We start from the raw sequence: 26202 nt of genomic DNA, 5'->3' as shown, positions 1-26202 counted from the left end.
TATGATACATCAGAATTATATTACATATATATATATTACACTGAATACAACTATTTATATATATATATATATATATAAATAGTTGTTATATATATATATATATATATATATTAATAGTTGTTTTATATATATATATATATATATATATATATATATATATATATGAATAGTTGTATTCAGTGTAAAAGTCGTGTCAATATTCTATATGAAAGTGACTTACCATACGTAATTTGTGTGGCAATTATTTGTTATGCAATTTTGTTATGCTAGCAATGTGCGATAAGAATAATGCTGAGTATTCCAAAACATTGAAGACTTTTAAAGTCTCATTGATGTATATAGCGGAAGTAATGATTTCATCAAATGTTTTTTCCAGAAGAGTACAGAGATATATACTGTGCAAAATACTATAAAAATATTAATCTCTGTTCACAATTGATAGCCTGAATATTCCTTTTGCATATTTTTCATTCCAATTTCACTCAAATATGATTCAAGTGTTATAATACAGTAGCTTTAATATCAGAATTATTTATTTTAACTGCGCAAATACTTCCTTTTTATTTTCCCTTCAAAAAGCCAATAAAACGTTTATATTCATGTTTCATTTTAAATGCAAAAATATAAAAAATATGTTGAGATGCGCAGATTTAATACCGTTCAATATTTAATACTATTTCATATTTACTACTATTGCGAATAAAGTGAAATGTTATCGCAAGTTTTTGCTTTCTGTGCTTTTATCTGTTTTTATAAATAAGAATTAATATGTTATATGGCATCCAAGTGGCTTATTGAGAAATGTAATTACTCTGTTCTCAAAAATCTCATCAAAATAACACAATTGAGTTTAATGCAAAATACCAAACGTATATTGACATTTATTGTTCCAAAATTATCTTTTAAATTGCAGTCTTTTAAAACAGAATTTAGAAAGCCATGCTTTATTTATAAATTTTTCCATCAATTTGTTTTTTTCCCTAGCAAGAGGTTCTTGTTGATTGCAGATTCTCAATACTACATATCCTTTTAATTAATTAAGACAAAATAAAATTCATAATTCTCATACTTTTTTCCAAATAAATTTTCTAAATAAATATATCTATTTAACAATTTTTCATATGTACTATAATAGTAAGAGATTCAGCTATAAGACTAAATTGAACATCTCATTTATCTTTTCGTCAGATAATTCGACAAAGGCAAAAAAAAAAAATGCCTCTTTCATGGCGGAATTGAAAACGATTTCACAAGGAAACTGGAACATGAAATGTCAATACGCGTTTCATATGTATAAAAGGTGATTTGGTACGTCAGAGGCGTAATGCCAGAGTTCGATATTCCTCTCGATAAAGAAAAACAAAAAAAATAATTAATAGTAGGCTATAAAGAGCTAGCGTGGAAAGAAGATCGCGAATGAGCAAAAATATTAAATATATAGAACATAGATTCGTAACTCGATTTATATATATATAAAAAAAAAAAAAATGTCGCGAGCACAGAGAACGAGAAAGAGAGAGAAAGAGTTCGACGCCGACGAACTCGTTTGGTAAAACAGAGCTCTATATACCCGGTCACCCGAATAAAAAGCATCGCGGGTGGATATCGATCCGGTACAAAACGCGGGACGAAGATGCATATCCATTTTGGTACGCGTGCACGAGGGAACGAACGAACGAACAAAATGTCGCCCCAGCTCGAACACCCACCATAATTAGTGCCGCGTTGATAGAGAGAAACAGGGAGGGAGGGTCGAGAGCGAAAAAATACGATTGAAAGGCGGGTTAGCGAAAAGGAGAGGTGGAGGAGAAAGAGAAAGAAAAAAAGGAGGGAAGGGAGAGGATGCGGAGAAGGGGAGAGAGAACTGTGCCAGGGGGACGGCTGACACATGGATTTCTCTGTCTCTCCATAATGCAATATAACGGGTGAATGTTTTAATAATAATAAGAAAATAAATACGCGATATATATTCGAGGGAGGCGAATGACGATCCTTCCTCGAAATGCGAGAGAGAGAGAGAGACGCTTTATCGCGATAAAAACACACATCCGGTCGGCGCAGTCCGTCCCTCGTGCGAATCCGGAGCGGGGTTCCGCCGACATATTGAATTACAAAATTAAGCACCGTTCGGAGAAACGACGGGAACGGGCGAAGCGAAGCGAAGCGGCCGGAGAAAGGGACGCACCAGGACGGGGAGGGAAGATGAAGAGAGACGGAGCCATGCAGCGACGTGTATCGAGCAAATCGGCCGGCTCGATTTATCCGACGAATCATTTTCACGTATAGTATACATATTTATATCGCGGGGAAAAGAACAAGTGTGTGTGCGTGTGCGTGTACACCCGACGACGACGACGACGACGACGCCGTCGTCGCGAGTCGACGGAAGCCTCGGCTACGGACATCTTGCTTTATTCAGGTACTCACATGGCGACTGCGCAGTCACACCTATGAAGCACGTTTCGAATAGGCTTGTGCGAGGTGTGTATACAGGGTGTATGCGTCTTTTAGTATACGCGTGTGTGTGTGTACCGACACCACACACACACACACATTTCGCACCGTCGCAGACCCGTCCGTTCACTTTTCCACAGTTTTCAACTATTTGACACTCGGAAAAACGCGAGTTAAAAAAAAAAGAGAACTCGTTACCGCGGGTTCACGGGATCTCGCGAGCGAGTTCCAAGAGTTCTCGGTTATCCGTTGCTATTGCTGCTGTGTGGTGCAGGCTGGCTGGCTGGCTACCTCCCTGTTCCTTCCACACGGTATAACACAAACTACCTCCTCCGTTGTGCCCGCGCGTCCCCGAAGCGGCCATCCCCACCCTTCCGCAGCCGTCCCTCGCCGCGCACCCCCCACCCGAGCGCGCGCTCTGATTGGCTCGAAGGGGGACAAATCCCAAAGGTATCGTCCGCGCCGAGAGGGGCGGAGCCATCAGATATAGTTGGCTATAGGCGCATGCTCGGTAACGGTACTCTCTCTCTTTCTTCCTCTCTTTCTCTCTCTTTTTCTCTCCTTCGCTCACCGCCACCTATCGCACCCAGTTGTTCCTACATACACATGCATGAACACACGTATTCCTCGTTTTTATACGTATACGACACTATAGTCCGTACCATATTTCATAGCATAGCGCGGGCAGACATGTACCGAGTCTTCTGGGAGCCCTCTGCTGTTACAAAGTTTATCCCACGAAAATACAAGATTTGAGAACATTTTTTTCTTGTTATTTTTAGAAAGCTCGTTGTTAATTCTCTTTTCCTTGTTTTCTCTTTTTTTTTTATATTTGTATTATATAATGATGATTAATTGTGCAATATTTTAATGCATTTTATTAATTACGATATTAACAATTTTTTTTTATGTTAACAATGAAAGGTAATTATTTTTACATGTATTGTTTATGTTTGCGCCGTTTATGTTGTATTAATATTGTCTTGATTAACATTTTTCTCTTTGGCAAGTAAATGTAAAGTAAAGATTATATATTTATACGTATATATTTGTTATATTTTGTCTATTTATAATTCACATAATTTGATAATCTCTGTTTAATAATCCCAGTATACGTTGATTTTACACATATCATGTGTTGTACAAGATTTAAGACTTTAAAATTAACTTTTTCTATTAAAGGAGAACGTATTTTATCGAGGATCCAAAGAGAGAATAAATTCCTTAAGAGAGATTATTATTATAACGTGAATCTATGTTCATATATAGCAATTTGTTATTGTAACAAGAACACGAATAGCAAAAGACGTATTCGTACGCGATCAATTATCAATATCGCTAATCAATTTAGAGCCTTTATGTAATAATGATTGCACGACCAAAAATATCTAGCTACATTATTCGTCTCATGCAAATATGCATCTTTGTTGCACCATTTCACATTATCGACAAGATGACCTATATATAATCTTGACACGACATTATTACTAATTAATTCCATTACTCCTGAATGTTAATAATATTTGCTGTATAAATGAAAACAATCGTTAAAATTGTGGTTAAAATATCCAACTTACATTATCACAAGTATTATCATGAAGCTTATAAAGAAAGGATTTAATCTATTATAATTTCTTAATTATCATTGAAAAAATTTATGTATAATAGATTGAGAAGAATTGAAAAGGCGACAAAAATCGTATTTTTTTAAAATTAACCGATATATCTGAAAGTCAGGTAGGAAAATTTTGACCATAAAAATGTCCTCCATTATTGTTGGATCTCCTAAATCCCTAAGACGTACCCTAAGACGTATCCTAAGGCGGAGAAAACTAGGAAAATGTCTACTTTGACAAAGGTTGCTTATAATACGGCTAATCTTTCTATTGGTATCACGCAGGATATTTTTTGTAATAATAGTCACTTCGTTCAACATGATTAATTTGAAAAATGATTGTGGATGAGAGAGAACCTTTTTCGTCCTGCACAATTTTTCTTTCATCCCTTTCTCTCTCATTAAACTTCATTATTCGAAATACAAAATAAATTTATAAAATATATTGGAAATCAATAAATATCAATTAATCTGCAATTATACATTGGATCAATTATAATATATGCAATTTTATATTGTAGCAGATTTTTTTATACAATTTATATGATTGATATTCAAATCGATATCTAGTCAATCTGATTTTTTTTTGTATCTAAATCAAAGATACGAGCATTATTAATTAATATTAATTTAATCCAGTCCTAATAAATTATTCGCATGTGGTTAATAACATTCAGGGTAAAATTCATCGATGTAACGACGAAATCCAATTTTTTTGCGCGGGGCTCCGCGAAGGTGCGCACACGTCCCTGATTTCTCTAAGCCCGAGTTTATGCTTCCCGGCTCGAAACTCGAGCACTCACGAGCCGCATGCGATTGGTTCGTCGCCGACTCTCGCAGACATTTTCCACTGAAATCAATGTGTACGAGTGTGTCAGTCGTTACTTCTTTTTTTTTTTTTCAACGCAATGAGATACTCAGGCAAGTCTTGAAAAGAAAAAAAAAAATAAATACGCGTCCTTGACGCGACGCTTCCACCGAAGGTCGAGGAAAATTCGAATTTTGATGCCGAGGTCTTCCATGCATAATGCATCCCGTTTTGCCCGAGGCACGGGGGGGATCAAGGACGCCGCGAATCTGTCGTTATTTCGGTCGAAAGGGGCCCTTGAAAAAATGTTTTTTCAGAGCCCCCTTTTTTTTCGTTTCTATATTTCGATATTACAACGAGGTAAAAATGTATCGGAAAATATTGCGAGTTCTATTCAAATATATCTTTGGTCCTTTTTATATCTGGATTCGCACGATTAGAAACCCCCTCGGTGCCCCATCCCTACAGGGATACATACATACACAGTCGATGATTCCGCCTTGTCGGAATTCTCCGGGTGGGTCGCCAGAGAAAGAGACCCGAAAAAAAGGAAGAGGGAGAAGAAAGAGACGCACCGACCTGAAGCGCAACCGATTTATCGTTCATCTCCCAATACCGGTCTCGGATTTCGACGCGAGACTCGACGGTAGGACGTATCGCGCGTAGGGTAGGAAGAGTCGCGCGGTTCGTACCAATCCCAGTAAACAGCCCTATATAAACGCACGCGTGTGCACGTGTCTATACATATATATGTATAATACGCACGTACGATCGTGTATGTGTATGCGTTCGACGCGGATGGGCCGAAAGAGAAGGGAAAGGGAAGAGAGAAAGAGAAGGGATCACGCTATAGTCCGCGGTTATGCTGTATTAGGGAAAGACGGACCGTCCGATCTTCCGCGTCGTAGTTTGCCGTCCGACCGATAGAGCGTGGATGGGGGAACCGGCCCAGCCAATGGTGTGGGTCGCGCACGGGTTGCCACGGAAACAAGTTAATGATTCGGGCTGCCACCCGGAGGAATTGGTCTGGTCGGCGCGGTCGGCGCGCGTAGCGTTCTGTCATGCGTCTGCGCATGCGCCGCGCTGCCTCCGAGTGGGAGGGGGGAGATCCTATCCTTGTCTCGCTCTTCGCGTACCGTCTCGTCTCTCGATATAGCTATCGCAACCGCACACGACGATATACGCCGGTCGATGCCGTGAGTTAAGCGCGCGCACAGCTGGTCCTCTTTCTGTGTGTGTATATATATATATATGTATATATATATATGTGTGTGTGTATATATATATATATATGTATATATATATATATGTGTGTGTGTATATATATATGTGTGTATGTATACATGTATACAACACAGATCCGTCATAGAAATAAGCGCCGCGCGCGCGCACGGCGTTTAAGTCGTCGCGACGATTGGTTCCCTTCCCACTCCGTGTTCTCTTCTCTCTCTCTCTCTCTCTCGAGATTCGCTTTCCCTCTCTTTCCTTTCCCACGCAGGGTAGCTCTTTCTTCCTCTCTCTCTTGCTCCACAAAATTGTCCATCACGCTTCCCTCTCCCCATTGCGCGTTGGCTCGTCTTACTGCCATCTCTTCCTTCCCACACTCGCCGCCTCTTCCCTCTCTCTCCCCCCCTCTGACCTGTTTTTCTCCCTCCCCCCTACGCTGTCCTTTGGCCGATAATATACCGCCGCGTACCGTTCGGTGATACACGACGACGAGGAGGGGGCAGGAGTAGGAGGGCTCCCCATCGAAAGATTCGCTGTAGATTATAATATATCCGATCGGTCCTCGAATTAACATCGAGAAAATGGAAGCAGCTTAGCGAAAAGGGGGCGAGATGTAATTGCCGAGTGCCATGACAGGATCCCCCCCCAGGTTGCTTGGGTCGGCACCCACGAGGGCACCGGGCCATCTTCGTCGTGGAGTATCGAGATATTCGATATTTGTAATATTATATCGTAATCGAGAGCGATGAGATTGCTTTCTTATTATCTACGCGGTTTTTATCGCGAGTAGATTAATTATTCTTACTTTTTTATTTTTAACACAATTAATATTGTCATGGAATTCATTGTTTTTTTTTGTTATATATTAGATTACTTACATTGGAAATCCAGATAGAGCTTTTGATTTAATTTTAAATTTAATTAGCAGTGAAATTAGACTTCGATAGATGGATGATAGTTTGATGAGGAACATTGAGAAAAGAGAGTATACTCCTACATGTGTGTCTTGTATACGTTTCTTTTGTTAAACACGGTTCACATTCCTCGCTATAATATTCCACACGATTAGAGGTTCCACAGTCTGACTCCACAAGGCGTCCCTGAAAAATTATGCAACTTGCCATGCCGTTCAAAACATCCTTACACAATCTCTTTTACTGTATATTGACTAATCTGTGTAGTAAAAATATGATTGCTCAATTATTTTACGGAATTTCTCACTATCTTTACGAAAATAAAAGAGCTGTGGTAATGAGACGATATTATAAATTAATATTTATAATAAAAGAAATTGTGTGTACATGTGTGTATGAATGTGTGCGAACGACATGACACAATTGTATATGTTTATATGTATGATATTTAAAACTGTTAGATATTCTTTTAAAAATGTCATTTAATTTCGAATTCATTTTTCATTAGGGAAAATATCAAGGAAGATTATTTTATTACTGTTTTTAATTATAAAAAATTCGGAAGAAAATTTTATCTGAAAATTGACTGAAGAATAGTTTTTGAATATAGTTTTGTCTATGAAAAATCCTTTAATTGAGAGTTTGTGCTTTAATCTATTTTAACTTAAACATTTTTGTCTCGATATTTTTACTAAGGAATTTCGATATAAGGACTACTCAATTTTTACTAAGGAAATTTTACTTCCAAATTTTTACGAATTTATATCATTGGAAAGATATCTAATGGTTTTGGGGACATAATCTGTGTATATACGTATTTTTTATTCACAAATTTTATATATCTTATTTTAGGTAATCCTAATCAAATATTTTAAAACAACCCATTCTCGAATTTATTTCATTATTTCTCATTTATTCGTTTTATTTATCTGACTTTGACTAAAATAACGATATATATATATATATCTGTTGATATATATCGGGTTTTTTTATAAATTCAAAAGACTGTTCACTATATCTTTGTCGATAAGATATATAGGTAGAAGAATGGAATGGCATATACCAAAAGGACGTCCCTTTTTAACTTTAAATCGGTTCTCAATTGCAATGGGCAGCTTTTATATTTAGCATCCATTCGTAATGTTATCATAAGAGATTGCAAACATAGTTGCGATCAATTGTTCATCGCGATGAAGATTTATTTATTTTTTTCATCCTGCCACCGCTTTCTTTAAAAGGCCTAATGGGATTTTAACGATCCTCCGTTATACACCTAGGCGAGTCACTACGAAGTGGAATTTCTTGCGATCGCGCGATATTCTTCCCCTTCGAACAACATATATGTTCTCCGAATTTGTGGAACGGGATGCTGACTACGTGTCTGTTGTATCGACAAATATTTTTATTTAATTCTTTATTAACTATACAGAATGAAAAATCCTTTACTAGAATTAAAATATTCATGTATTAACAAGTTTGGGCTGCTGATGTGTAATTTAAAAGGGAACCAAGAAAGGTAAATAATTACAGTTTTCTTATCTATTATATCGTTCAGGTTAAATTGACCTAATGCACAAACGACCGATAAAAAACTATATAATTATTTAGCTTTTTTTTTTTTTTTATACAGGGTGTCCGGTAACTAACGGACCAACGATTACAAGTGGATTCTTTGGTCAACTTGGGAACGATTTTTCCTCAGCAAAAATGTCATCATTTTTTACAACTTTCCAATATTTGTCATTATGTATCTTTATAACTAAGCCTCAAATTAAAATTTTATTATATAGTAAACTCTACCTGAAATTAACTGAAGAATGTAATTATGTTAGACTTTTAACTCCAAAACGTTTAGTTTTCAAAAAACCCATTATTGACTTCTCAACATTTTTGCTAAGGAAAAATCGTCTCCAAATTGGCCAGAGAATCCGCCCTTAATCATTGGTCCGTTAGTTACCGGACACCCTGTATACATATATAGCAATCCAAATTTGTTATTAGAAACACCTCAATTCTAGTAAAGGATTTTTCATTCTGTATAGCCAATAAATAGTTAAATAAAAATAATATTTATCGATCAAACAGACACAGTCAGCATCCCCTTAATTAAGTGACGACGCGACGGGTTTTATCGATCGGACACTTAAGATTTCAGCGACTGGATTAAAGCATCATCGATCCCCCGTTTCTATTTTCCACCCGCAGGGAGCCATCGGTCAAACGCTAAAATTACATTCTTCATAACGCCTTTCCTTCGCGAGATTTTTCCCGTATAGATTAAATAAGGGTCTAATTAACGAGCGAATCGAACTATCATCGCAATTCTCGCGAGATCGATTAATTAGACTTTATATATAAAAAAACATCCGAGAAACGAATTTAATGATTGATCGATAAACCGTAACGCGATATGATTCGTTGGCGCATTCAAACAATTTATTCGGGATTGTATATGCATACGAAATAAAGAGAAAAATATTCCATAAATGTGGTACTATCGTGATTTATATATCTCGAGATTTATTTAATAATGTTTTACTGCGGAGAGATGCTCAATTAAAGAGTATATTAGACGAGAGCTAAGTATATATAGATGCCATTAGATTTCGGAAATTAGCGATATTTTTGTTAATTAAGGAGAAAGGAGGGATGAATAAGAGCTATAATAAGTGATAGAAACGATGCACAGAAACATTTCTGTTTGCTTTCCTGAAGAAGAAATAGATTTTACATACGTGCACTTTTTACTCCTTTCGCGCTTCCTTTTTATTCAATTATATAATATAATTTTACATCGACATTGCGCGGAGAAAAAGCACCGTTTATGTGGATAAATGGAAAAATTATCTCGAGATACGTATACGAAGAATATATCCGAAGGACAAAAGAACAATATACTGTCTTTAAAAGCAGGACAATTTTTAAATTTTTTAAGCGGGAAAATTTGAAATAAAACTTAATTAGTCCGTATTCTCATTTATTATTAATCAAATGAAACTATTGCTATGCGTTCGATTTTCAATTTGGCGGAGTGATCCAATAAAACTGCATTCTACACCAATTTGCAAAGCAGCACAGCATTGACCCCGTATGCAATTGTTACGAATAAGAGGCGTTAAAATTGTAGTCGCTGCGCGTTCGTAGCTCTTCGATAAAAATAGTCGCGAATCGCAATGTCAGAAAGGAAGCGCAACATCCCGATCTTTGTTGGTTCATTGTCAGAAGACGTTAATATACACGTATATTAAATAATGTATTATTTATTCCTAGACTATTAAATCTTGTATAGAAGAAGTAAGCTCTCTTTCTCTCTCCCTCTCTTTTTTCTATATCACTTTCTCTCAACACGTGCGTTCATATTCAACAAATTTTAGTGCTGGCAAAATCTCAGAAATGTTTTAAAGAATGAGATTTAGAAAAAGATATACAATTTTCTATTTATGCAACAAATTTACTATTTGTAGAAGTAATTGTAATGAGAGAGAGAGAGTTATATATGGCGAGAATACTTAACATATGTATATAATGAAGATGTTTCAATTAAATCAAATTATATCAAATATAAAAAATTTGTCAATCGATCAACATATGCTATATAATAATATAATATATATTCACATAACAAAAAATGTTCTCATTACATTTCTAGAGACTAATTTAATAACAGAAGCTTATCGTTCGTCCAACTTCAAAATACTTTAAGAATCGTAGGATTTGACAGACAAAATCAATGATTCATCTCGTCGAGTAGTTATATATATAGGAAATAATTTCTGAGGAAGAATTCGTTTCGTAAATTTACTTTTGAAGAGAAAATCCGTCGTTAAAACGAAACGTTCTGCCGCGGAAGGCGAGAGAGATGAGTGTCCGCAAAAATGCAGGCTGCGTCACTTATTGCAGTCTCTGAAAACCGAACGGGCGCGATGGCTTTGCGCGCGCGAACGTGACCCAAATTCAACCCGTATCTCTAAAATCGCGCCGCCCCCGGCGCGCCATTATACGTCGGGACGCGCAAATGCGTGTGCGTAATTTTACGAATTAATTTCGACGACGAATTGCATTTTCTGCACGATCACGCGCGCGTGAAAGGCGCACCGCCGTATATGCACATCCGGCTATAAATAGGCACGCTAAGATAGCCACGCCTTAATCACTGCTACACCGCCGGTACGGATAGCGGTGTTAACGTTCCTCTGACATTATTATTGCGAGATAGACGCCGGTTGTTTTGCACAATCCTCGTATTCATACCGCGTGTTCCGTTTATCGTGCTGCAATTAGCTGTTATCGTCATGCTAATTTTATAACGGAGCGATCTGAAGGAAAAGTCCAAGAAATTGGAAGGGCGTATATTTAAGTTTTCGATTTTAATGAACGAAAGCATGTCTATATACTTGTCGTAAAAGAAATGAATATACGAATTTGTTTTTCTTTTTTTAGTTAGATTTTTTTATGCGATATTCTAGTCATGAAAATTGTAAATTGTTGAAATAGAAGATATAGATAAATAAAAGAAGATATAGATAATAGAAGATATAGATAAAAAGCATGTCTATATACTTGTCGTAAAAGAAATGAATATACGATAAATACGATGAATATAAGATAAATAAAAGAAGATATAGATAATAGAAGATATAGATAAAAAGCATGTCTATATTTGTCGTAAAAGAAATGAATATACGAATTTGTTTTTCTTTTTTTAGTTAGATTTTTTTTATGCAATATTCTATGTCATGAAAATTGTAAATTGTTGAAATAGAAGATATAGATAAATTTTGTGATACACATTTGAGGGTCTTAAAATAAACATTTACTTTGTGTGACGTTATCTTTCGAATTTATCTGTGGATCCCTATATATAACGTACATTTCTTTAGGTTATTCTGTAAATTTCCTATGACGTTTCGTGAAGCGATGAGATTGCCTTATCAATTAAAATTGTCACATTCGAGAGACTTCAAATATTAAATATATAATGTAATGTTATCAATTACATATCAAATGTATAGTCAATCATGGAGATCGACTAATGAAACGATGAGATAAAGCAAAGATAATTTTTATGGATGTTGGAGATATTGACTAATATTAAAATGTAGCACTGTATGCAAATTTTGTAATTAATATCTTTATAAAATGAGATTTATAATTGAATATGTACGTGAGATAATTCGAAAGCGAGTGATATATATGTATAACGGAGATCAAACCTGATGAGAACTAATGATTGTCATGTTTAAATTTTTTCGTTCAAGACCTGAAGGACATAAATGAACTGTAGCTAACGATCCACTATATACAAATTCGATTTTGAAGAATGAGTTTACTCTCGTGATAAAGAATTATATTTTCAATGAAAAATGCGACTATAGATGGCAGCACTTGAGTCGCGTCGGTAAATTAAATTGAACGTGTCGATAAATTATTCTCTAATGATTATACTTATGTAAATATAAATATAGTGTTTTAATTTATTATTGTAATTATATGTGACATATATTTAATGTCTACGTAAATTATTTCATATATCAACATTTTATAAAAAAATATTATTCAAATAACTTTAAATTTTTTAAAAATAAATACATAAATTTTATATTTATTTATTTTAATAAATTATCTCTATAACTATATTTTTTAAATTAAAATAAGTGTCATTTTTTCAAATGATTTAAATTTAAGATAATGTTTAATGAGTTTAATATATATCGCTGTAAACATGTAAAATTTTGTTTTATATTTTTTTAGGACAAACTTAGTGCGGGAAAACAAAAAGAAAGGATGCGAAATGCGCTAATAAGCACTCTGCTTCGACGATGCAACAACGTCGCTGTTCGATGTCCGCGAAATATCGCGGACACGCGTCGTCGCTGCTATTCAACGAAACCTGAATTAACATCGATCAGATATAAGGTACAACGTGGACCCTACAACATGATTTCGAGTGCGGATATTCGTTTTTTCGATTCATTGATGGGGCCTAATCGTATCATCACGGATCCAGATGAATGCGAGAGTTACAATATTGACTTTCCCAGCACGGTCAGAGGTAAACGCGCGCGATGAAAAGAATTTAATTTAAAATTATACAATATTTTGAGAAAAAAAATATATTTCTTATATTTGTATTTTTTATTAAATATACTTTTTATATGTTTTAAATAATAAGAGAAAGAAACTTGTACAAATAGAAAAATTGAAATTGCAAATTCACGAAGAAAGTATTAATTCTTTATGATCAAAATTGAAAGTGTATAAATTAGCGATATGTATTAATTAAAATAAATTTGAAATAAGTTTTTTGATTTTACTCAGATAATTAAAATTTTTTTCTATTTAGAAAATTCATACATGTGTATAATATACATATACATATGTGAATGTATATAAAATCTTGAGTCTTCTCTTATTATACATATAATCTTGTTTTTTCTACACTTAATTATTAATATATATAATTTTTAAAAGTTACTTAATATTTTAATACAAGGTGCCAGTCGATGTGTGCTAAAGCCAAAATCAACAGAAGAAGTGTCAGCTATATTAAAATATTGCAACGACAAAAGATTAGCGGTTGTTCCACAGAGCGGAAATACAGGCCTCGTGGGAGGAAGCAATCCGGTTTTCGATGAGATCGTGATTTCCATGACTTTGATGAATAAGATCTTGGAAACGAATGAATTGGCTGGTAAAACAATCTCCAAAAGTTCCGCTAAACAAACAAGATAAAAATCTCGATTATTATATATATTCTAATTAATTTGTTAATGTTATTCTTAGAATATAATTTAATTTTTTTATTAAAGAATAATGTGATTATTCAGATATTAGAAACATCAAATAACAATTGTAGCCAATTATAAAAGTCTAGTTACAGTTGACAATGCAAAATAATTTATAATTTGCCAGAAGATTCTGAAAATATATCCTTCTAACTTATCTTTTGATTATTTTTTTATTTTAATGTTTAATTTTTTGTTGACATACGTCGTTGGAAAAAAATTATACGTTTAAGAAAATAGCAAGAAAATAGCAAAAAAATTATATGTTTGAGAAAGTAGCAAATAATGTTGCGATGAGATATATTTCTTTCTTGTTACATAATTGAAAAAATAATGAAGATTGCATAATTATTCATTTCTTTATTGCTATTATTATATTTAAAAAAGCAAATACTTCCATTGCGGCAGGTGTTCTTACATGCGAAGCTGGCTGCATTTTACAGGATTTGGAGAATCACTTGGCTACAATTGGGATGATGATGCCCTTGGATTTGGGAGCTAAAGGCAGTTGCTTAATTGGAGGATGTGTATCAACTAATGCGGGAGGACTGCGATTACTACGTTATGGCAATCTGCATGGCAACATTTTGGGAGTCGAAGCAGTAAGTATACAAATACGAGTCACAGAAATTTTTATTATTCAGCGCTGAAAATTATTATTTATTATTTTATTTGTCACGTAAATCTTTTCACACATGTCAAAATTTTTATCTCTATTATTACATTAATTTTTTTCAGATTTTCTTTTCTATATGTATATCATTTTCTATTAAATTTTTCTTTTTCTTATTGCTAAAATTATTATTCAATTAAACTTTGAATTCTTGAAATTTAGTTGTAAAGTAGATCTATAATTTCAAATAATTATCTTTGCAGGTAAAAGCAAATGGTGATGTTGTAGATGCATTAAATACGCTAAAGAAGAATAATACAGGGTATCACCTAAAGCATCTCTTCATTGGTTCTGAAGGTACTTTGGGAATTGTGACAAAAGTAGCTATACAATGTCCACCTTTGCCAAAGGCTGTACAATTGGCATTTTTAGGTATTATAAATATAAATAATATTAATAAAAAAGTAAATAATATAAATGAGTAAATAATATTAAATAAAATATAAAACTAAGTTTCGTGATATCGCCAAATTTACTATATGAAACATTGCAATTTTTCTTATTATAGAAGTTTGTTAGTATATATATAATAAGATGTGATTTTTAATTGTAATTATGATTTTCGCAGGATTGAACAGCTTTGATAAAGTATTGAAAACATACCATCTGGCGAAGCGTGAGCTAGGTGAGATTCTGTCCTCTTGCGAAATGATGGATCGACTATCTATCGATGTCTCCATTAATAATTTGGGCATGAAAAATCCTTTGACAAGCCGTGAGAACGGTCACGACTTCTACATGCTTATCGAAACTTCCGGTAGTAATTTGGCCCATGATGAAGAGAAACTTTCTTCTTTCGTGGAGAAGGCAATGGCCAATGACATCATCGAAGATGGTACCTTGACTAATGAAATGGCGAAAATTAACGTAAGCAATCAAAGATTTAAACTTGAAAATTTAAAAAATTAAAAATTAAAAAGTATGTTATCATTATTGAAATTTTTACAATCAAATGTTCATACTTGGTTATTATTTAAATGTTATTTAAATGTTTTAGAATGCAAAAAATTATATTCAATAGAGAATTTTTTTTAACTTTGTTCAAATTACAATTGTTTCTTATACTAGAATGTTTTTCATATTGAAGATTTAATTTATAGACTCTATGGGCACTTCGGGAAAGAATCAGCGAAGGAGTTTTACGTGATGGTTACGTCTTCAAGTATGACATTTCCTTACCTTTCACATCGTTTTACAAAGTCGTTGAAGTTCTTCGAGAGCGAATATGCGATCCTCGTGTCATTAGGATCAGTGGTTACGGCCATTTAGGTATCTATATAAATATACATATAATGATATCTGAAATGTCAAAATTAAAATATATAATAATTCATATTAAATATATCATATTTAATAATAATTTTTTCTTTTTATGTCTTTAGGTGATGGAAATATTCACGTGCAGGTCTCCATACCAGAGTTTTATGCGGATGTGGCTGCGCAATTGGAACCGTTTATCTTCGAATTTGTGTCACAATGTCATGGCAGTATCAGCGCCGAACACGGTATAGGTTTCAAAAAGACTAAATATCTTCATATGAGCAAAACCCCGTCCGAGATCGCTATAATGTATGATTTGAAGAAACTGATGGATCCAAACGGCATTTTGAATCCTTATAAAATTTTAATGCCAGTTATGGCGGAATCCTAAAAATAATCTCCACGCAAAAATAATGTAAATATTCAATGTGCCATTTAAATAAAATAGGAAATGAAGTGAGTTATTTATATAATCATTTCCAGGAGATTATCTCCAGCTTGAAAGATTTATTTTTTTAATATTGAAATGTTTTTATATTGTGAAACTATTAATATTCCAGGAGATTATCTCCAGCTTGAAATATTTATTTTTTTTAATATTGAAGTGTTTTTATATTGTGAAACTATTAATATATGTTAGATATATGTATGTTCGATATTTTTATATATACGCTGACGTCACATGCGACGCTTAATAAAGATTTTTTGGCTAATTTCCATTTGTTAATAAAAGCAAATATAACATTTCGGTGACTAACTAAGTCTATCTTGAAATAGACAAGCAGCAGATATGAGAAATATCGAAACATGTTTTCACAAATGGAAAATATATATTTTTATATGATTTATTGAATAGACATGATAGTTTCTTGATAAAATAGTTTTATCTTTTAAATCAATCTTTTTTATTTTTTTATTATTAATATTTTCTCAGAATTAATTTAAATTCTTGAACGTAAAATTAAAGAAAATGTATTTATATGGTGTATTAATAAAATTTTCAAAATTCTGAAGAAACTTCAATTTTAGTTTACAATTAATTCTTTTAACGATCTCCTTAATAAAGATATATGTGTGTGTGTGTGTATTAGCATCTACTTTGTTAATGCTATGTTAAAGTATTATGTAAAAATAAAATATATTTTAGTACAGAAAATGTAATATTTTCTTCCAGAACCGAATATATAAAATTACACGTAGAATTCTTTCGCGAATGATATCAATCATCTATAAGCGAGCTTCGATTTGAGGATTGATTTTGCTAGAAATGACAAGATTGATGAATAACCGCGAAACAAATATTGGCGGACACTTTGTCGAGCATCGAGCTATGAGCGCATGCGCGTTCTACGCTCGAATAATCTCGAAAAGAGCGGCAAACCAAATATAAATCGGCGCGGCGGCTCCTGTTGCGCAGTTAGTCACAGTAATTGACGCTCGGAGAATCATCAACTTTTTACAGTGAATACTCTTATTGCGCAGTTTGACAAGTAATTTCACGTAGCACTAATCGAACATCGTTTTGAAAGACGTGACTTCTAGCAACAAGGTACGTATTCAGTCTTCGCCTTTTACAAATTCGTCGCAATTCTTAAGATAAATTAGATATTTTACTTTAATTATTTTATTTATTTACTATGCTCTCTCACTTAAATTTCTATTGCTTTTAGAATATCTACCATTTTTATTATGAATATATTATATATGGATTAAAATTATATATAAAGTTAAAAGTTTACCATAATTTATTATATATAATTTTGAATAACGCTGATAAAAAGAAATTATTAATTATTAATTTATCTTTCAAACTAGAGATAGAGTAATATAGATATCTGGCTGTATTTTTAAAGATATAAAGAGATATAATGTATAGTTATATTAGTATAGAAATAATATTATATATTGATATTATTTTGTATTATTGTGGATAAAGTTGAATCAGTCAAGATATAAATTTACTCGAAATTTTGTTTTCTTGATTTCTAAAAACTCTCTTTGAAATTTTTCATTTGCCTAATTATGTAAATAATTCTTAATATTATTTACTATAGTTATGTTATATATATGCTTAGAATTGATATATATATTATAATAATTAAAAAATATATTATTTTTTCTTTTCATATATCGTAGCTTCCTAATTAAAAATAATATTAATTTATCCCATATAGCGAGAATGACATGTGTGTTCATATGAACATTAATTTATAGTTTTAGAAAGCCATGGCCCTGGTATCGAGGGATATCTACCGCAATTGGTGGGAAGATATAGACCGCTATCATCGGGAGATAGAGTCGCACTTTCGGCACCTGAGCTTGACGAAGCACGATGATCTGTGGCCATCACCGTTTCTGTCGTTCCGCAATAGATTCCGATCGTGGCGCGAAATCTTCGACGATTTGGACCGCCAGGTGGGCGGCGGAGCGACGGTTGTGCGCGACGAGGACAAGTATCAGGTGACCGTGAACGTGCAGCAGTTCCGGCCGGAGGAGATCACTGTACGCACCGACGACAGAATCATCACCGTCGAGGGCAGGTATAGTAACGACAAAAGGGACTGGTACGGCTACGTGTCGCGCCAGTTCGTGCGCCGTTACGTACTGCCCAGTCGCTACGATATCTGTCGTGTGAAACCCAGTCTGTCGTCTGACGGTATCCTGACCATCACGGCTCCTAGACTGGAACTCCCGACGCCGGGCATGAAAATTATACCAATTATGCGAACTTTCAGACCAGCCATCAAGGCCGCTTAATGCGCTAATACACTCCTGGATAACGCAAAACTGCCTTGGACAGCACCAAAATCGAAATATATGTCCAAAATTGAGATATAAGATGTCTTTAAAATATCTGTTAAATATTTCATAAGATCATTTCATAAGATGTCTTAAAGACTTTTTAAAAGATGTCTTATGTCCCAATTTTGGACATGTTTCGATTTTGATGCTGTCTGGAGTGTTTCGACATTTCACTGTTTATTCGAATCATTTTTTATGTAACAATCGATACCTAAAAAAAGAAACAGAATCAATTATACATGACTAAATAAATTGGCGTTTATAATAATTATAAATGTTTGGATGATCTCCAGATTGTCTTTGCGACAAGTTTGCGTTATTCGGTTTCTCTACGAATGTTTATTATTAGATACGTACGATCAATATACTGCACGTGTCTAAACTGTAAACAGCTACTAATATATATTAATTTATGTACATCAGTATTGCACTATATGTATATCAGCAAGGACGAATCACGGTCGTTATATTCGATATTATAGGGTTTGATCCATAGTTTGATAATTGATGCGACTTGAAAAGATTTTAAATTTTTACATCCGCGCGAGATTTTTTTAAAAATACAAATTAGCGAGCATCGATAATTGCGACCATGAATAATTTTTTCACGCGATAATGCCTCTGGTATAAAATCAGCCATAATTGTAGAGAATTATATATAATCATTACTTGTAGCCATTGCCAATTATTTTGTTGACAAGCTCTTACAAACGCGGTACCGGTTGAACTATACGGATAGCAGCATTGTTACGAAATTGCATAACATGTTGCTAAATGTAACTTTATTCGTCAGCAGATTAATTTCGGCTCGTAACGTCAAGATTTGTTCTTAAAATGTACATATGTCAACTGCTACCGCGTCTATAAGGAACTTGTCGCTCCTTATGTAATAATGCTGTAGGTACTTTGCATTATTGTTAGCTCGATGATTCCTAATTTAGAGTTCGTACTTATATGTTCAAAGATTGTTTACGTAACTATTCATTTTAGCAAGGAATGTGAATTGTATAGAATGTGTACATACAGAACTATCGATGAATCATACGAGATCAATTACTAGCCAAGAAATAAAGTATATATAAACGTAATATATTATATAATACATTATACATAATATATTATATATATTATATATATTATATATTCGTTTATCAAATCAGTTGTGTTCAAGCGACGGTTATATGCATATTCCAATGTTAAATAGTGTTAATAAGATCATTTTACTTTTACATGTAATTTTCTTTCACATAATTTCATTCGCCTTTTATTAAATCTGTAATTACTATTTACTATTATTTAACTGTACTAGCCCACACGCTAACGATATTTTTGCAATAAAGATTTCTTCTTAATCTACTCTCGAATATTATTTTTTAACTACCTTATTTCTAAATATTTATTATTATTAATAATTATTATTTGCGTTATATAGTATAATTATAATATGTATTACTATAATAATAGTTTTTTAATGTACGTTTTTGTATACGTCGTAAAGTCTATTAGACTTATGTTTTTAGACGAATGTAATTTGCATAAGAAACTTATTTAGAATTTTTATAATATGATTTTTTTCTATAAAAATCCTCAAATTTTTATCAATTTAATACGTGTCAGACTATATAGGTACATAAAAGATTATAAATAACATTTTGTCTCGAATTATAGATTATCTAAAATGAAATTAAATATTTCGATCATATTATTTAATATCTGTAATTTTCTTACGATGGTCCCCGATCTTCTTCGCTATCGGAGAATGGCAGCTGATCGTCTTGATTTGACCGTGTTTGTTCTTCCAAAATCATTTCCTCCACGATTGCCATATTTTTCAGCAATCTGGCTTGTTCCTCTATCATTGGAATTTTCTCATCGATCAATTCCTCTACGTTCACCTTGTTCAATTCTTCTTGTATGCGTCTCTTCAATGGCCCCTCGATCGCATCCATAATCTGATATCTATATGAAAGTGAAGCAGAGTTAGAAGTATATATATAAAGAATATTCAAAGAGTAACGAAGAAGTTTAATACAATATAAATATATATATATATATATATATATATTATACATAAATATAAATCTATAAATTATAAATATAATTAAAATATCTGTGGACATTCAAGAAAAAATTCGAGGAAATATATATTCAGTCTTTCGTTGCAATTATTATTAATATAAATTTACAGCCTAATTTTGTAAAAATAAAAAATTTGAGTATTATATTCTAATAATGTTAAAAAAATTTAAACAAAAAACATTTATAACATTCTCAAGTATTATTATTATAAATATATACCACGTGTCTCTTTGTCAGAAATACGTCAGACGCGCATCTCCTAATGCTAATTCTAATTCGATCGAGATTAGAAAATCGCCAAATACAGGTGTCGCCTTGAGATAATGTTGACGCGAGACGTATATTAATGGCCTCGGTCTATTATGATTTACCGTAATAGGTTCGGCAATATATTGATGCCCGCTTCTATGAGATAGTCGAGCGTTCCGGCACCGTGGATTCTTGTCTGGATGTTGCCCAGCTCGAGCTCCAGGTCTTCCAGAGTGGCGCGCTTTCGCGTGTCCAGCGACTGGCTCAACTTGACCTGGACTCGGAAATATTGTACGATGAAGGACACGGTGCCGGCGCGAGATAGGAAGCCGCCGATCAGGCTCACTTCCCAATGCGTCTTGCCCTTCAGCTCCCGGGTGCCGACATCCACAAGTGCATATACCTAAGCAAAAGTGTCGTATAAATCTTTTCGCTTTGAAAACAAAAAACAAATGCCCACGCACGCGCCAAATTCCAAAATTGCAAGCAAATGGTATATACTTTTACGTAACGTTATGCAACGATTGCGTTGTAATTATGATAATACGATTACGTATTAGTAGTGCGTCGTTTTTATCTCAAAAAGATTCTTAACAAAATTTGTTTAAATTCGATTACAACCTCATATTCATCTAATAATAAATGTCATTTTTTTGAACTTTTTTTCGCACTTATACAATATAGTATACATAGTTATTCCAGTGAAATTTTCGCATAGGAATTCTTTTGAAATTCAAGACATCTTTGAGACATCTCGATTAATTGTTACATATTTCTACTCACAATTCCATTCTCCAAGGTTATTGTTACATTGCCCATGCGATAGAAACTGGCCAGACCCGTGATCCAAGTGTGTGACGAGACGACACTAAATACACCGATGTTTTGATTATAATCTTTTAATTTGTATGGATCAAAGCCCATTACAGAAACCTGCTTACGAGCTTCCGCTACTGCCATGTCGAAGGGTGAAATCGAATTGGGGAAATACTGCGGTAATTGTGATATCTGCTTATTCACTTCGCCCCTGAAACGTATCAACTTTATTGAAAAATGCCCCGAATAAGAGTAAATAAGTCGAAAAATTATATATTACCTAAATATAATAAGAGAAACAGAGAAAGAAATGTTTGTTTTATAAAAATTGTGAAATTTTATAATAAATATATATATATATATATATATATATATATATATACTATACATAAGATTTAATATTTGTTTAAGAAATTGTTAAATATCAAAAAGTTCCAATAATAAATAAATAAAAAATGTATATCAAATCTATATATATATATAATTAATGTTTTTTTATATTAATATTCAATTATTGTTTTTATAGTATATTGTTATATTTTATTATAATTTTCTTCCCTAATAAAAAATCGATAAAAAACAATAGAAAACAATTGCACTGTATTTAATCGTAGTTTCATAACTACGATTAAAAACAATTGATTACTATAAATTTTCAATCATTTTTTTTCGATAAATTCCAATAAAACAATAAAAAGCAATCTATTACTATAAGAATTTTATCATATTCTAACGACTGAATCCGACTGATAACAGAAAATGAAAGAAAACGATAAGAAACAATAACATTTCTTTCGGAATATAAAAAGTAAAACAATAGGTTACGATAAAATTTTTTACAAATCCTATTGGTTCCTAATGTTTTTTACCGATATTTTTTATCCTATTTATTTTTTATTTAAGAAGGGTTCTCCTTCTTTTTGTTATTTCATTTATTACCTTTCGGCATACAAAGGGAATATATTTTTCCTGGAATTTAAGGATATCATACCTAACGTTCGTGTTAACTTCTTTTAATATAAATGGCTTGATGCTGTCAAAGATGAAGGAGCCGACAGAATTGATGACACCTTGAAAGACCGACCCCAGAAATCCTAGATTCTTGAAGTCCAAGTCGATCTTTTCAAAGGTCAGATCCATGTCAATGTCTTGGGCCTGTAATTTACCATCTGTGGCCACTTCTAGTCTGGCGATGCCCTGGACGTTTACGCCGTTGAGCTTCACAGTAAAATTGCCAGCCGATCTTGAGAGCCACGATGCTAATGTGTACAATCCGCGAATGTCAAGACTATCGATCCTCACTGAGACGGACACCTCAAAAATACATTCGTTTTTCATATTCATCACAGAAATTAAAAATTAATTCAAAATTAAAAAAATTCCCGCAAACATAAAAGTATGAATAATATATATGTATATAAATATAATATTAATAACGAGATATTTATAAGCATACACTGTACAAAAATATACATGTATAAGATATTCCAAAATTATATTAGCTATATCTCTTTAACAGTTTCTTTAGTTTATTGACATAATTTCTAATTAAAATTACGCACGTGTATAATGTAAAAAAAATAAATCAATCAAAATTTTACAATTTGAAAAGAAGTATATAGAGAATAAACATGAGAGGAAATAGTTTTATTATTAGATATTATAGATAAATAGATACTTTTCTTTGAAAGTATATATGAATTATATATTATAAATTAATTGTTGTGTAACTATTTTTAAATTAGTGACAGAAGAAAGTAAATATACTATTTTTTCTCATTTTATGCAACAATACCATATTGATCATTTGTTTAATCTTTTCATTTCCATTTATACATACAACTGTTCTCGTTTAATCATCTTTCAATTTACCTGCATACGAGCTAGCTCAGATTCTACATGCTTGATATGGAATTTGGATAGTCCGTAAACGTTGACTTTCTTAAAATTCATCGTGTACATGGAAAAGGAATGCTTCATATCCGGCACAGCCATCGGATCCGGTATCGGTGCGCCCGGAAGCCCGACCGGATCATCCTGCTGATAATGCTTGAGAATCGCACGAATTTGATCCCCGAGCCGTTGCTCGCCTGCAGCAATCTGAGCTGCTTCACTTTTATCTAGAATAAGTCACATCACCTCATTCTTAATTAATAATGTCAAATAATAAATATTAAATAGTATAATTAAATATGACAAAAATTTTATATAATATCAAGGGCAATCAAGATCATACAAATAAATGTTTATAGCTCCAAAAATTATCCTAAAATATTTAAGATAGATTATAGTTCGGAAATTTAATTATTGAAATTTTGCAAACGATATAGCTCTATATCCTACAATAATTTATGCTACGATTGCCCCTTGAACTATTGGATTATATTGCGTAAGACGAGCGAATCATTTGCATAAAAAATAATGTGGCAACTATAGTTCGTCATAGTTATCAAATGAATAACGTCAATCGCTTTTTTATTTATTTCTGACATTATATAAAAACTAATTTTTCGAAGTTTAGTTAAAGTTTTAAATTGCAAAAGTTTGTTTATCCATGGATAACATCATATTCAATTAAATCATATTTAATTAATTTACAAAATATATATATAGAGATGAGTTGGAATTATTTATGTAAACTTAATAAGCTATTATAGAACTATTTATAGAGTTAGCAAGAATGAAAAATTTCAATTGAGAAAAAGCCACATTTTTTTCATGTGAAATTTACAATTGGATCAAATCACATTCAAACGATATACGAAAAGTATATCGCTTTTATTACAAAAAAATTCGCTCTTAAATTACATTGAAATCATATATACCTATCATAGATGACGAGGTATCGTTCAGCTTTTTTGACTCATCGCTCGCACACAGACCGCACAGGAAGCAGCACATCATCAAGAAGATTGTTGCTCGCATTTCCGATTGGAGCGAACGCAGCTCGTACCACATGTTTCGGTTTTTACTCTCGATTAATATATTAATTAATTTTAATTTTCAGCACGCATTACACGCACACATTCACACATACAAATATATTATATATACGTTGTTAATTTGAGGTAGGTGCAACGCTTATCAATAAACGATGACGACAACGTGCGACATAGGGCGACTATAGAGAAAGCACACGTTCGACTGGTCGAAGTAGTACGCGAGTGAATTTAGTAGAACCATATCTGTCTGACAGGTCATTGAGGGAGCGAGGGTCAATCGCTTTATCTCTATCCGTACCCCTTCTCTCTTTCTTTCTTTCTCTCTCGCCCTTACGTTGCATCCTCTTCTTTATCCGCTTCTTTCTTCTTTATTTATTATGTTCGTTTGATCTTCATATGGCTTCAAGTGTTGCGATGATCGATTATGCGAAAAAGCAATTCCTAATCGATGATAAGGAGAGAAAATTGGATTTTTGATCCAAAAAGAGGGCGTTTTAGTCTCCAAATAATATGCATACCTGGAAACATATAGCGGACTTAAAATCATGTTTTCGATTTTTATTTTATTTTATTTTTTTTTTTTTTTGACAACCACTTTAATCCGCGACTGTTTTATCATTTTTTAAAATTTAATGAAAAATAAAAATAAGTTGTTATAATTTGATTTAAAGAGGTTATGTACATATAATTTTATTAAAAAATTACGAACGCGATTATTTAAATTTTATAATCGCTAAAAAGTTAAATTTTATTTAAATTGTAATTAAAATTAAATTAATATCATATATAAAATTAAAATAAAAATAAAAGAGTTCACTCAGCAAAAAACATCGATCCAAAAATATCCAAAAATAGTGTTGAGAAAATAAAAGAATAAGGATGCAGTTTTATCCATGATTTGCATCTGCACTCATCCCTTCAAAAGCCATATATATATATATATATATATATATATATATATATATATATATATATGTATGTATATACACAAATCGTATTGTCAAATTGATCGGTATTCAGTCACAGATCAATTGGCTTGCACATCCGGCTGGTCTCAACCGGAACGGTTGTTAAATAAATTTCCGTTGCATTGTCATGGCAATTGAAACTTAATTTGCGTAACTCGCAATTATTTCAAGAGTGTATAATAATTATATAACTGAATAAATGTAAAGGAAAAATATTGAAATGGACAGATCCTATAAAGTTGATCTATATAATTAATCTTGATTAGAAAAAGAAATGTTAATTTATTTTAAGGCTCTAAGAGTCAAAGGACCAAAATATCTAATTTCGATATCTTTCTCATTATCTTTAGAATCTAAATTAAAATAGAGATTATTGATGCTAAATTGAGATATCAAAATAATCAACATTTATCAATATATCGCATTATAGAATTGTGGTTATATATTATATAGTATGCTTATAGGGTACATGTAAATAATACTATACCTCATTTAACATTTACTCAGTATAAAAGAATATTCATCGTCGTACGATATAAAAAGAACTTTTATCTCTACATTTTTCTGAAGACTCATTAAAAATGTGCGTTTCACGTTCGTCCGTTATTTT

The 26202-nt window shown here is 32.7% G+C and overlaps 4 protein-coding genes across 13 annotated transcripts in view; 2 read left to right on the top strand and 2 right to left on the bottom strand.

Annotated features, from left to right (window-relative positions):
• LOC114929199 (uncharacterized) overlaps positions 1-2781 on the bottom strand; it is a 10390-nt gene extending 7609 nt beyond the window's left edge. For 2 of the 4 annotated variants that reach the window (XM_029300650.2, XM_029300654.2), the window contains exon 1: positions 2428-2781. The gene's annotated coding sequence lies outside the window, so the exon portion shown is untranslated. Of the gene's footprint in view, positions 1-220 lie in introns of all 4 variants that reach the window. The other 2 variants (XM_029300653.2, XM_029300652.2) reach the window with 2 other exon arrangements.
• Positions 1-16759, top strand: part of D2hgdh (D-2-hydroxyglutaric acid dehydrogenase) — a 17344-nt gene extending 585 nt beyond the window's left edge. For 3 of the 7 annotated variants that reach the window (XM_029300658.2, XM_029300659.2, XM_029300657.2), the window contains 7 exons: positions 12770-13070; positions 13512-13709; positions 14212-14405; positions 14680-14848; positions 15045-15343; positions 15577-15745; positions 15859-16759. In XM_029300658.2, the coding sequence (XP_029156491.1) occupies positions 12770-13070; positions 13512-13709; positions 14212-14405; positions 14680-14848; positions 15045-15343; positions 15577-15745; positions 15859-16127 (1599 nt within the window). In that variant the 3' untranslated portion in view covers positions 16128-16759. The other 4 variants (XM_029300656.2, XM_029300660.2, XM_029300661.2 and 1 more) reach the window with 4 other exon arrangements.
• Positions 15043-26202, bottom strand: LOC114929202 (uncharacterized). Its single transcript, XM_029300663.2, has 9 exons — positions 26080-26202; positions 24508-25142; positions 23555-23802; positions 22674-22996; positions 21650-21893; positions 20989-21269; positions 15892-20497; positions 15656-15775; positions 15043-15315 (listed from the first exon to the last, which is right to left on the bottom strand). Exons 2-7 carry the CDS (start codon positions 24638-24640, stop codon positions 20263-20265), a joined length of 1464 nt encoding a protein of 487 aa, XP_029156496.1. The 5' UTR covers positions 24641-25142; positions 26080-26202; the 3' UTR covers positions 15043-15315; positions 15656-15775; positions 15892-20262.
• LOC114929203 (protein lethal(2)essential for life) lies at positions 17139-19894 on the top strand. Its single transcript, XM_029300665.2, has 2 exons — positions 17139-17285; positions 17951-19894. Exon 2 carries the CDS (start codon positions 17963-17965, stop codon positions 18491-18493), a length of 531 nt encoding a protein of 176 aa, XP_029156498.1. The 5' UTR covers positions 17139-17285; positions 17951-17962; the 3' UTR covers positions 18494-19894.

This window comes from Nylanderia fulva, unplaced genomic scaffold (genome assembly GCF_048542155.1).
Source record: "Nylanderia fulva isolate GAGA-0341 unplaced genomic scaffold, ASM4854215v1 Scaffold14, whole genome shotgun sequence".
Lineage (NCBI taxonomy): Eukaryota > Metazoa > Arthropoda > Insecta > Hymenoptera > Formicidae > Nylanderia > Nylanderia fulva.
The sequence above is the reverse complement of the archived record's forward strand: the minus strand, read 5'-3'. Positions and strand labels throughout refer to the sequence as shown.